Source organism: Trachinotus anak, unplaced genomic scaffold (genome assembly GCF_046630095.1).
Source record: "Trachinotus anak isolate AG129_WGS33_773 ecotype Australia unplaced genomic scaffold, CSIRO_AGI_Tana_v1 ptg000024l, whole genome shotgun sequence".
In the NCBI taxonomy this organism is placed as follows: domain Eukaryota; kingdom Metazoa; phylum Chordata; class Actinopteri; order Carangiformes; family Carangidae; genus Trachinotus; species Trachinotus anak.
Window position 1 is genome coordinate 11,291,539 of NW_027273875.1, and position 13,391 is coordinate 11,304,929.

At 42.5% G+C, this 13,391-nt stretch overlaps 1 protein-coding gene and 2 non-coding genes across 6 annotated transcripts in view; all 3 read left to right on the top strand.

The window, feature by feature from the left end:
• The window catches only part of abr (ABR activator of RhoGEF and GTPase), a 128,723-nt gene extending 115,560 nt beyond the window's left edge, over nucleotides 1-13,163 (top strand). For all 4 annotated transcript variants that reach the window (XM_071460687.1, XM_071460688.1, XM_071460689.1 and 1 more), the window contains 7 exons: nucleotides 7,278-7,337; nucleotides 7,801-7,910; nucleotides 8,142-8,281; nucleotides 9,581-9,715; nucleotides 9,863-9,968; nucleotides 10,142-10,295; nucleotides 11,549-13,163. In XM_071460687.1, the coding sequence (XP_071316788.1) occupies nucleotides 7,278-7,337; nucleotides 7,801-7,910; nucleotides 8,142-8,281; nucleotides 9,581-9,715; nucleotides 9,863-9,968; nucleotides 10,142-10,295; nucleotides 11,549-11,638 (795 nt within the window). In that variant the 3' untranslated portion in view covers nucleotides 11,639-13,163. The remainder of the gene's footprint in view (nucleotides 1-7,277; nucleotides 7,338-7,800; nucleotides 7,911-8,141; nucleotides 8,282-9,580; nucleotides 9,716-9,862; nucleotides 9,969-10,141; nucleotides 10,296-11,548) is intronic.
• On the top strand, nucleotides 3,172-3,244 carry trnav-aac (transfer RNA valine (anticodon AAC)). Its single transcript has one exon. It is a non-coding gene; the product is annotated as a tRNA-Val (tRNA).
• On the top strand, nucleotides 6,362-6,434 carry trnav-aac (transfer RNA valine (anticodon AAC)). Its single transcript has one exon. It is a non-coding gene; the product is annotated as a tRNA-Val (tRNA).
• Nucleotides 13,164-13,391: the final 228 nt, after the last annotated feature.

Sequence of the window (13,391 nt, forward strand, 5' to 3'; positions counted from 1 at the left end):
AAATTGATCAAATTTATCTAGAAATTTCTCGTAAATTCAATTTAGTTCCCTAAAAGGCGCAGATAACAATTATGAGGAAGGACGACTTTGAATGTTATTTTCAAAGACTTATTGACGGCGGCAGGGAAAGCAGACTTCAGGGCATTACTGCTTATCTGCATCTGTGGCATCTTTGTGTTATTCACAGGATGTTTAGAGGAATGTGGATGTTAAGGGGTGCATGGTGGTGTGGAGGCACACCGGGGAATTATCCTCACTCCTTCAGCCTAAAGCAGCAGGTAATTAAGACACAGTGTGATGAGATAGGAGGCTGGCTGGGAACAGTAATTGGCCTAGAACCAGACATAATGTATCAAATGTGTCCCAGCAAAAGAACAAACGATGATTAAGCTGTTACCGGGTTGTTGCCGGTTTGGCTGTGTGCTTAATATCACGTTTGGATTTATTTTGGCACATGACCTGTTTGCTGTGCAGGTTTGGTTTTATTTTCTTTGTGGACTTTCAGACAGCTTAGCAGGGAGAACAATGGAACTGTCGTGCTGGCTTAACCGTGGAAGAGAATCACATCCAACCATTATCATCCGCCCTCTGCCTCGCTCATCCCACCTCTCGCCCCCGCCGCATTTTTAGCCCACATACGAAATTATGCTCTTCCATTTGAGTATGTTGATTAGTGCAGATGATATTAGGGTTTCATCCCTTCCTCCTGTGTGCCTAAAATGCCAGGCAGTCCCCCTAATGGCCTTTTATATAGGCCACATAAATCTCCGTCTGTCCCCACCGGAGGGCATAGCCTTTTATTGGCCCCAGTCCATCCCCAGTGAGCAGGATCTGCGATTGGTTAATGAGCTCCAGGAGAATCAATCCGACAGGGAAGTTGTGTTAGTACAAACAGTTCTGCATAAAGAGGGTGACTCAGAGCGAGATTAGAAAGCTTTGTCTGGAGTAGTCAAGGACACTCAGTTTATGACTTCTTTTACTGGTTTATTTCAAACTCAAGCTCCATAGCAAAACATCAACCTAGTAACCAAAACTTACTGAATGTTACATCAGAGCTGGAGCGGGACCCCTCTGATCATCGTGCTGGCACCTGATTCAAAACTGACACATCATATTTTCTTTTTGCAGTGACACTTACTTTGTCGACTCGACTGAGCAAACATTCATAGAGATGATCTAATGGCTTACAAATGGTACATGCTGTTAGAGGTAAAGATCACAAATGACCTGAATAGTGAGGTAATGAGTGAGCCCACGGCTACGCAATGTCCCCACAAGGCCGACGAGTGAAAAACATCACTGCAGATCTGTCCAACACAAACATGAGGGTTCATCACATGACAAAACATGTGGCTTAGATCCTTGGATCCATCTTTTGATGCATATGTGAGTTTTGTCACTGCTGCTCTACATTAAATCAGAAATGTTATGAGTCTGTGAAACAATGGAGCAAAGCGGTGTTTGCGTTTGTGTGGGTTTTATATTATAGCAGAGGGCCTTTAATGGGAGTTGAGTGGTAACATCCAGAGAAGCAGTGATGAGTGTTCCAGAGATCATGTTTCACGCTTTCTTTATTTGCAGAAAAACATTAATCATCCATTTTTAGGCCGACGTCAATCTTTACTGAATAAATTCACACTGAACATTGTCCAAAACAGTAACAATATGATGAGGGAATCGTGAGAATGGAGTGTTTTAAAGGAAAAAAACATGAAAGCAGTATTGAATGAAGGAAGTGCACGTGTTTAACTCAAGGTCAGAGCGTTAAAGGACCAGTTCCCTCTTTTTCTGTTCTTAAGTGTAGAATAACTCAAATTCTTTCTGCATCAGCGCTCTTGCTCACCCAGGCTGCAGGCTGGGTTGTGTTGCATAAGTGTGGTACAGATCTGTGTGTTGGTGTTTACAGGCCCGAGAAGAGAATCACGCACTGCCTGCAGAGATGAAAGACTACTCTGCAAATCACAGCCCTCTGCCGCCTGAAAACTCCCGCCGATTGGCTCAAACTAGGAAGTTAGGGGACGAGGCAACATGGCAACTGAGTCAAAGACCTCACACTGCCGTGATGACATCAGCAGCTGTTGAGAAAAGACGCTCTCACTGGTGCACATATAAACATTATGCTTATGTGGTTCGTGAGTCTAAAAATAGTTGTGCGTTTGCATTGTATGAGGCAAACTACTGCAGGGTGATGTGTTAGCCAGGAATGAAAAAAGGCTCAATCACTGTTCAAACAATTCCTGTAATCCTGCTAAAACCAAGGAGCCATGCAGTTTGAGCTACGTTCTAATTAAAGCTCCAATAAAAAGCTTCCTGCAGCTGAATGAATATTTAATCAGCCAGAGAGCAGCAATGGAAAACTGCGATGAAACACAAAGGACAAATTAAACAGAAATTCATTAATTTAGCATATCAGAGGGAGTTGGTGTTTTGAATATTGTCGCCAGCATGCATTAACTCTCCTGCACAGCAAAAATGGGCTAATTAAGTGTATAGGGATTTTATTATTAAAGGCTTTACACATCATTTCAGTTACTGTTTGGCACAATGTCTACAGCTGTTTCAAATCACCCTCACCTAGATTGTTATTGTCTTAGATCTACATCACCCAGCACTCGTTTTCAAAGGAAAGTATATTCATATCATGCAGAATAAACCATGTTTAATTTAAACCCAATGCAATTAAATCTGAGTGACAACTCATGTTAAATGTAAGTATGTTCAGTCCAAACAGTTTTTGCTTTTATTTGAAATTTATATTTTACCAAACTGTCCCAGTCATTTAAGTAAAAACCTGTAAAAACACTTTTTTAGACATGTCGACATGTTGCAGGTGAGAACTTTTACTTGCTTGTCAGTGAAGAATGCATTGATGTGGTATTATATGGGAGGATTGGTTTTTGCATGGTCGACCGTGTGCTCCTGTTCTAACAAATCAAGAACCTGAGAGTGTGGCTCTGCTGCTGCAGTGTTGCATGTCCTGAAGCTCGTCTCCTGTGTGTTGTGGAGGGACTGTAAACAGCTCCAGAGGGCTGCAGACCTCTGACTGTCCTGCTGCGTCAGTCTGTTGCTGCTGTCAGTCTTGTAACGGCTGCAGTAGCGTGACTTCTGTCACTGGCTGGTGAGGGAGAGCAGGATTATGTTTGGAGGGTGGGAGATAAGAGCTGACAGCCAGTTCCCGTAGTGTAGTGGTTATCACGTTCGCCTAACACGCGAAAGGTCCTCGGTTCGAAACCGGGCGGGAACAGCACCTTTTCAATCTCTGATAAAGACAGATTTATTGAACAAAAGTTGAAGTTGAACACTGATGGTTGTGCATGAACATTGTCAAGAATTTGTTGTATATAGTAATGTTATGATTAATGAAAATGTTACACTGGTCACTACACTGGTCACTGATGACTTTACAGTGACCCATTTATTAATCTTATTAGAATAGGCAGTGCATTAAGCCTGTTTTCACTCATTTCAATGTTTTCAACCTGTCTTTGCCTCATTAGTACAAGGACACTACTTGTTTTATCCAAAGAGAGCAGAACAAGAAATCAGTCAAATCTCATTTTCAGAGAAGATAAACCTAACCTAATCTAAAAGGCTGTATCACTTCATTATGCTTTATCATTCATTATAAAGACACATGAAAATATAAGTACACTAACTTCAGGTGAGTTTACCTCTCAACCAAGTCCCTCTTGCTCTATTTCTAGCAAAATATATAAAAAATTGTCTGTATTGCCTGTATGAAAGGAAGACAGTGTGGCAGCACAACACCACAGTTTATCTTATCTGCTTTGTTCTGTCCCTGTAGATCAGTCGGGGCTGTATGTGCATCCTGGCTCACAGCTGTCAGCTTCCTCTTTTGAAGTCAAGACTCTCGGTCATGATATTTGTGCCTGTGTTGAGCTTGACTGACAGTCTCTCCAACCAGAGGCAGCAAAAGATACTGAAATCAATCATCCATTTCTGTAGGGCCTACAAGTGGCAGCCACATGCCTCCTGTTGCACTTATTTCAAATGCTCAAACACCCAGAAGAACGAGGACATGAGTGTACAGTATATGTGGGTGTGTGAGGGCATAAAGGGGTCAGATTAGTACGCCATACACAGGGTTGAGAGAAAGTAAATGGGCAGCACGGTGACCAGCTGAGCCCCAAACCTGGTGCACACACACACACTTACAAAACAATGAGCTCCCATATAAGAGTGATATGTTGGTTGAATTGCCCTGTCCTCCAAACACATACATATTTATAGTATTCTATATAAGGAAAAGACTTTGAGTGTGTGCAGCAACTGGAATGTGTACAAATCAGTGTACTCAACGGTCCGCTACATCTGAAGTATTCTTGTGCTTTGCTTCAGGCTGCAGTCTGCTCTGGCCTCTCCTCAATCATAGATCCTTGATACTTTTCACGGTCCTACAAAGAGAGCTTTGACACCGCAGTGATGCGATCCTAACCAGAACCATATCAGCCTGAGGATGTCTCTTTAAAAAAAAAAAAAAAAAAAAAAAAAAACACAAGACAGTTTCTGACTTTTTTTCTGACTTTTATCTTTTCCTGGACATGTGCATGAATGCGCACCCATACCGTCGATGCTCATGTGTTTGAAATCTTCTTCATGCATTCCTATGAATGGAATTTGGTCATTGAACTTTTCATCCTTCTGGAGATGAAAGTTGACTAAAGTGATGCTGGGCTGTGGGTCCTAATTAGGACTGAAAGTCTAAATATACTGTAAATGAACTGTAAGTAATTTTTTGCAATACATTATTTCATTCATTCGTCATTTCCTACTATGTCCACATGTCGACCTTCAGACTGTGACCATGTCCACCAGCATCAGATTTAGATAATAACAATCTTTATTACTTTAACTTGGTTTCTTGGCTGCATTAAAAATGACTCTATCCTATAACTACCTTTGACTCTCTAGCCCGCCCTTATGTTACTTGCTGCCCTCTGCCTGCTGCCTCCCTGCCTGAGACATCACTCAGGATAAAACCTGTAATCCTCCTTCAGCTTTGTTTAAACCAGCCAGCTCGACATGTCACAGCTCATCTCCAAGAAAGCTGTCTCTTGTCATGCAGCCCTTCTCCTGACGTTCTGTTCATAATATTTTGTATAAAATAAGTTGGCCTGAGTTTGTGTTGTGCAGGCTTCTTTAGCCAAGCTGTTATCCCTTTAAACCAACTCATTTCCCAGGAAAGAAACAGGGAGGAAATGGGCCAAGTTCCTCTCTAAGTATTTTTTAATAAAAAAGAGCCCAGTTGAGGATACAGTTTCGGGACGGGTCAGGGAGTGTAACAATTGCCTGTAAAGGATCCCTTTTTGTTTTTACAACCCTATTGGAGTACATTCATTTTTAATCAGGTTTTTTAGAAATTAACAGAGGGTAATAGAGAGGAAATAGGTGGGAGGAACACTTTCTGTTTTTTTTAGTGAGTCTACTTTGAGGGGTTACAGGAGGCGCCGTGAGCCAGTCCTGGATTTCTGCCCACTTCTCTTCTTGGCAGTAGCTGTGTAAAGACCCAATTGTAGTGATTACCTGTCCCTCATCTCAAACCCAAACCCTGCTGGGAAAACAAGCTTTAACGATAATAGGAATGCGTGAAACCGATGCCAAATGGCCTTTTTACGAGGTAATGAAGTACACTCACTGAGAACTTTTAATGGTTGCAGCCTAATGCTGACAATAGGAGAAGTGTGCTGCCCGTGTGCTCATCCAACAATCATTATTTTCCTCTAAGGTGAGCACATGGCCACGTGGGGTTGTAATGACATAACTGTGTGGAGCAGATGCTCAAACAGCCTATAAAAAAGGCATTAGCTGCTGTGGCCTCACACAGCAGGCACGGACTCTAGGAGACGTCAAGAAACAACCAGCTGCCATCCATCACGTCTCACAGGGCATCATGGGACATGAGATCCAGACTTTGAGAATGCATGTGGTGAAGGAGGCCAAGCATCTGAGCCAATTTGGAGCCCTTGTTGGACCCCAAAGAGACTACAGGGGGCATATGTGGGAAACATAAGTGGCATCACTCTTTCCCAAAGTAGACTCAGTGACTGGGTTGTTGTGCAGCAGCAGCAGCAGCAGCAGCAGCAGCAGCAGCAGCACCCAGGCACAGGCCCTGACGACAGCTTGACTGTGATCTGGGTTAGAAAAATGGAGCGGCTTAAAGGTGAACTCTGGACTTAGTGAATATTAATCACAAGTGCGTCCAGTCACCTTTAAACTTCATCAGTTGCAGCTTTGCCTTTCATGTTCCACTATCTGTACGGTCACCTGTGGTCATGCATGCCTTAAGATTAGCTTTAAAGAGAGATTGGGGGAGGGGAGGGGGGGCCGCAGTTGACAGCCAGTTCCCGTAGTGTAGTGGTTATCACGTTCGCCTAACACGCGAAAGGTCCTCGGTTCGAAACCGGGCGGGAACAGTACCTTTTTAATGTCCTCTAACACAAGGAGGGCAGTTTCTTTGAAAAGCAGAAAGTGTTGATGTTTCTGTTCATTCACTTCAAGCCTGGATGAAAAGTGCTAAACTTCAGAGACACTTAGGACATGTACAAATGCAGTGTAAATTGTACTGGATAAAAGTGAGTTATGTCCAGGGTTAGAGGGGCATTAAGCCAGTGCGTGAAGTGACACATGATAGGTCAGAGCTGACTCCATTTTTGGAGTAACTTCTCCACACGTTTGTTATCGTAGCTTATAAAATGATTTGAGGATTTTCCCTGTGGCTGCAGTCATCCTTTAAAACAGCAGTCCTACATTCAGTGGGATTCTTGTTAAATGAAGGGTGAGGGGCTGAATTTGAGCCATCATCATCTCTCACACACCTCTGATACTCCCTCTTCACAAGGATTTGCTCCATGTTTCACTTAACCCCTTGTTGCCTTATTTTTGAATTATTAGTTATTTTTAAAATTCCCCAGTACTACTTTTTTATTTGATTAAGATATCAACAAGCCTGGCAGAGAATACACACTGAGAGGGTAAAAGCTAGCTTCCTTTTTCGTGGTAAAAATATTCCCCATGATTCATGTGGGAACAGAGTTTTGTTTTGGTTTCTGCTGTCTTTGTGGTGAATGTACACAGGTAGTGACTCTCCACAGTTGATTCCCATAATGCTATCATGCAGAAATGTGAGAAATGCTACCTGATGATTAGATTAAGCAGTGTCCTCGTCTGGGAAAATCTCTGTATGATTAAAATCATGTGCCTTTATTTGATAAAAGACCAATCATCCAATGTCTTTGTGTCTCTGTTGTGTCTTTCAGCTGGATCCTCAGACAGTGCAGTCAAAGAACTGGCACATGGACGTCATAGAGATGAACGGGGTGAGACTCAAGCAATTTTAACTCTAGATTAGATTAGTTTAGATTATGAAACACTTACTATAAATATTGTAATGAGATGTGTTGTGTTTGGCGAGGACGATGTAAGGTTGGCCAGTTTTTCTGATAGCACAGTGTTTTTATTCAGCAGTCAGTATTTCCTTACATTCCTGCAAGAAAGTCAAAGTAAGAGTGAGGTTAAGTGTTTAGTCCTTAAGAGTGCAGGAAGGAATTCAGGCTCTTTCCAGTAAAAAGAACATCAATTTGAATGTAATTTTTACAATAAAATCCAAATGTTAAATGACTAGTTTGAAGATGTTGTGTGTTAGTGACATTTCACTGTCAAATCCTCCATATTACTACACAATCAAACACAAAGAAGGGGATCGTGAGGGTCCGAAAGTTTAATTGTTGCTTCTTTGTAGCGTAATGCCATTTATTTCAGCTGTGTTTTGTTCATCATCAGATCAAAGTTGAATTCTCCATGAAGTTCACGAGTCGGGACCTCAGCTTGAAGAGAACGCCGTCCAAAAAACAGAGTGGGGTGTTTGGAGTCAAAATCAACGTGGTGACAAAGTATGTTCCTGTTATTGCGATCAATATAGACTATCACCTTAAAGCTCGGCTTCATACACATCCATTGATTTATATTTGAGCTAATAAACAAACTTTGCAAACAAGGATCATGGACAGAGATATGGACGATAAACAAAAAGAACCAGATGTGTTTTCAGGTCAACATCTGTTTAATTTCACCCACATCATCAGGAAAGTAACACCTGTGTAAACTGCTGTTTGTGTCCACAGGCGTGAACGCTCCAAGGTGCCTTACATAGTCCGTCAGTGCATTGAGGAAGTGGAGAAGAGGGGGATTGACGAAGTAGGAATCTACAGGATCTCAGGGGTGGCCACTGATATCCAGGCCCTCAAAGCAGCGTTTGACACCAGTAAGACTCCACCCACTGGTTTCTGTGTGATACCGTCTTCCTTCTATCATCTTGACTGGAGATCAAACTGCCATTTAATATAGTTTTGTCACTACTATGCAGTGGTGATTTGCAATACATCTCTATGACATCTACGATACATCACAATATAAAATGCAACTGAAGAAGAAGAGCTGGGAAATGGTCGGATCATGTACATTCTCTATTAACAGTATTTTAGTTTCACAGAATAGAAACAATGTGGCTTTGGTCCTATTTAACAAACACAACTCCCAACCCAACCAGAAACAATGATGCATATTCACCAGAAAGAGCTCCTGAGTAAAATGTTTGTAGTGAGGATGAATCCATCTCTGACTTAAAGGTTGTAGCATGTCACATGTGCAAAGAAAATTCAACAAAAAAACAACGACAATAGCAACTTACAAGCAAAAATAAAGAAAACTGAAATTAAAATGATTTTGATGCAAAAACAAAGAAGGCCTTAATAAAAATTTTCGTAAACCAAAAAAAACTTACATTTATATTGTATAAACTTAGACAGGACCTATTTTGTGGAAAACCTATGCACATTTTAGAATTTAACATGACCAACTTATTTTATGGAAACATGGAAACATGGAAACATTTCTGTGCTTTTTTTTTTTTTTTTTTTTTACAAAACAGTAACTGGCCAACATGCTCAGTGGGGAGTTCACTCATCAGTGCAGTGATTATGTCCCATAGTGCAATAGCAGTAGATTACTGTAAATAAACCCTGAAATTTATATAAAAGGAAAATCCCATCAGTGACTCATCAAATAATTAATCCTTTCAAATTACTATATTTATATTCGTCAGTCATCAAGCGTAATTTCCCAGATATTTAGTGTGTGTATAAAAGCTGTGTGCGTTTCAGATGAGTATAGTGTTCGAAGTAGAGACTTCACTGCAGCTCAGGGTTGTAGTAATTGAGGCCTTTACTCTAACACTGTGTAGAATGGATTTGTGGGAACTGGCTGTCAGGAAGTCCAGGACCGATGAGGAGCAGCAGCTGTCAAGTGTTCAAGTTTCATGTTACATAAGAGTCTCTCAGGGTTGGTCACGGCTGCTTTTACGTCACCAAGATCGGACTGAGCGGAGCCCGGTATCACCTTTCATTTTTGTGTGTAACATTAAGTCTCTGTCTCCATCTGGATGTGAGGTTGTTGAGAAGTTACATCATTCCTGGAGACGGAGAGAGCAGCTGTGTTACTGTGTGTCTGAAATAATGCAGTGTGCTCACTCTCTAATTGGTCTTTGTTTGTGTCTGACCTGTAGATACCAAAGATATCCTGGTGATGCTGAGCGACATGGACATTAACGCCATCGCAGGGACGCTGAAGCTGTACTTCAGGGAGCTGCCGGAGCCTCTGCTCACCGACCGCCTCTACCCCGCCTTCATGGAGGGCATAGGTGTGACCTTAAGTGCAGGAACTGTGTGTTTGTCATCAGCAGGAGTTACTAGGGAGTTATCGTTGCCCAGCTGAAAGAGATGAGGGCTAAAGTTAAAAAGCTGTCTCACCATGATTGGATCTGACATCTTGTTCCTCCCTCTCACAGCGCTCTCAGACCCAGCAGCCAAGGAGAACTGCATGATGCACCTCCTACGCTCACTGCCGGACCCCAACCTCATGACCTTCCTCACTCTGCTGGAGCACCTCAAACGGTACACACACACAAGCAGAAATCCACTGAGCGCCTGGCTTGACAGCTTCACATTCTCACCCACAGTTGGCGACCGCATTTGTATTGACTGCCTTTGACTAAAATGCAACACCTTTCCTGGGTGTTGAGCCCGTCCTCCACTGACTGACGGCCTGTCTGTGTCTGTTGCTGCAGGGTGGCTGAGAAGGAGCCCATCAACAAGATGTCCCTCCATAACCTGGCCACCGTGTTTGGCCCCACTCTGCTCAGGCCCTCAGAGTCAGAGAGCACAAAGGGACAGCACATCACCTCCGCCTCAGACATCTGGTCACATGACGTCATGGCACAGGTACCCACGCACAGTCGCAGCTGAATTTTGGGTTTGGTTCTACAAGTTTTATTTTCTTCTCACATAGGAAAGTAAAAGTATTATTTTATTTATTTATTTTACTTATTTTGAAACAACTCTCTTTACTCAACGGTCATCGTCATAGTTTGAAACTGAGTAGGCATCCCTCTGCCAGAGTATGTTATAAATGGTAGATGGGTGCGTACATGCGTTTTTCCTCGGTCGCTGCACGGGTTTTCCAGATGAATTTTACTCCCATGTCACCAAGTGACCCGTGTCACTGCTATTCTCCCAGCTGTATTTAGGCTGCAGGCCATCAATTCATCTCTTCTGAGAAATGAGCTTCCTGTGCACAAATGTCTTTTCTTGGTAGAATAAACAACATCCAGAGTAAATCATCATAAATGGGGCGGCGTGCACATGTGGGAGACCCTGTCCATCCATTACAGCGGGGCTGAGTGTTTGTATTGTGGCTTATTTAAATTCTAAATGTTTATTGCACAAGTATACAAAAAGTCAAACGCCAAAGAAAGATGCTTCCGCCAGCATATCCTGCATATCATCTCAGAGTGATGTATTTGCCCTTATTCTAATAAAAAATGCATCTTGCAGTTAAGGATCGGGTCCACTGACTCTCAAATTGCACCTTTCATGACCAGTAAAATGCATATTGTAAATTAAATTATGCACCTGAAACGGATTTTCCTGGTAAGCTGTAAGCACCTTCAAACAAACAGTAAATCAAATTAAACTTTCCAGACATATGCCTATCTGATGAAACTGATTAAAGGGGAGATTAAGGGAAATTTGTGGAGCGTAGCAAAAGGGGGGTGGGGGGCATTAGACTGATTCACCGGGTTTCATTAAGTGGATTGTCTAGACACACAATAACACTTTGAGATGTTCAGAAGTGATTTTCTGCCTAGAATTTACTGCCCTACCTGCCCTGTTTCTATTTCACCAGATAAGTCACGGTGATGTCGTATTCTTCACGTTCTTAGAGTTGGTGTCACTTACACTTTCCCAGAATATCAATTTAGAAGACATCCAGTGCAGATAAACATCCGTCAATCTGCTCAGAAAAAATGTTCTCCTTATAACTGCAGAACTTGCCTGACAATCACTGGGTTACTGTGATACAGAAGTAAACCTAAAAATCTGAAGGAGGAATACCAGACAGAGACAGAATGGCATGGAGTCATTTTTAATGTATTAAATGGAATTTGTAATGAGACAAACTTCTCTGCTCTCAGGTCCAGGTGCTGCTCTACTACCTGCAGCATCCTCCCATCACCTTTGCCGAACTGAAGCGCAACACGCTCTACTTCTCCACTGACGTTTAGTCCCCACCGGCCTCCCTCAGGGCAGCACCTGGAGACGAGAGAGTGGGAGACTCCATACAAACCTTGGTCCCTGCCACTCGGTCCTCCTGCCTCACCTCTCCTCCCAGCAGGCAGCTCATCTCATCTGTACAGCCCCCCCCCCCACCCCCCACCCCCCATCCCCTCACACACACCCACATATCTCCTCTTTACACCCCCAAACCACTCAAACCTGCCCCCCCCGCCCTGAAAAGAGATGGAGCCGAACATGACGGGAGGTGGTGAAGGAGATTTCCTGGTCGTCTACATAGTCATGCATCATGTCCTGTTTGTAATGTGAGGAGAGCAGAGCCTCCGCCTCCCACCGACAAGACGACAAGGCATTCTGGGAGCACAGTGCGAAAGGTTGAGGGGTCCGGAGGCCAAAGCCTGGCGCGGTGGCACAGGATCATGCCCATGTGTGTGTGGTGGTGTCATCTCGTGAGCCCTTTCCAGACACTGGTTTAATGATCTCAGAAACCTCCAGCTTTTTTTTTTTTCTCCTGATCAGAGGCATTCCAAGAAAAATGGCATTTACATGTTTTATAATTCTGTTCGACAGCTGTTTTTGTTTCCTTCTTCTGTCTTTCTGGCTTTGTGCATGTGGTGGAGGAGGCTGGGGTGTATGAGTGACAATGTGGATGTACTTGAGTGAGCGTGTGAGTGTATGTGTGTGTTTAAGGGACTAAGAGAACTTGTGAGGTTTAGAAGTGGCTGGGAAGCCGTCCTAACATATGGCTGGCGATGTGTCTCTCTGTACTGACAAACATGAGAGAACTGCCTCCCCAGTGAGTCTTGGCCAAATTAGCCCTATTTATTTTAAATATATATAATATGTGTGCCTGTACAGTTCTGTGCAACTAGAGAAATGCTCTAAGGAGTCTGTTTTTTGAAGTTTATTCAGGTAGTGATGTTATTTTTAGTCTGATTTTCTCATTCACCATGTCCATGGTTGGTAAGCTGTAACTGAAAAGATCACCAGAAAAGTCTGCCAATTAATTTCAGATCACTTTGTAGAGGAGGAAGGCCACTCTGTGACATGAGGGTTGTTGAGGAAAAAAAACACAATGAATGGAACATTTAGCTTTTTTTCTTGTTGTTGCATTGCAAGCCTGTTCCAAGTGTCTTACTGCACCGGTATAATCTATAGGATGATTTGTGTAGTTGCCCTCATTGCATGTTCAGCTTGTCAATCAAACCAGGCCAGGTAACACAAAGGTGGGTTGTCTCTCCAAGACCCTGGCTAAGACTGGCAAACGCCCATCTCTGCTCTGTACAAAGCCAACAACCTTTCTGCTATCAAGCCTGCGACATATCTTAAAATACTGTAAGCACTGCTAGATGAGTACTATTTGATATTTTTAATATAAGATTAAAATAAAATAAAAAATGTTGTATTTTACTTCTTTTGAGAAGAATTTCAATATACTGTAATATTGAGGCTAAATGTCAATGTGAACTTTTTCCCCCCTTTTTTAGTAAAATAAAAGTTACCAAAACACTCTGACTTTGTCTCTGTCTGCGCTTTCTTGGATCACTAACATTATAATAATTGTCATAAAAATGCTGCATCATCATATTTTCTATCATCATTTTATAGGATGTCTGAGCTGATTATACTGTATGGGTTATGTGACATTAATTTACAACCTACCCTGACTGTCCATTCCCCAGAGTTAGGAAAAATACAGCGTTGAACAGTTTTCTGCATTTACATCACACAATTCTTGGAGAA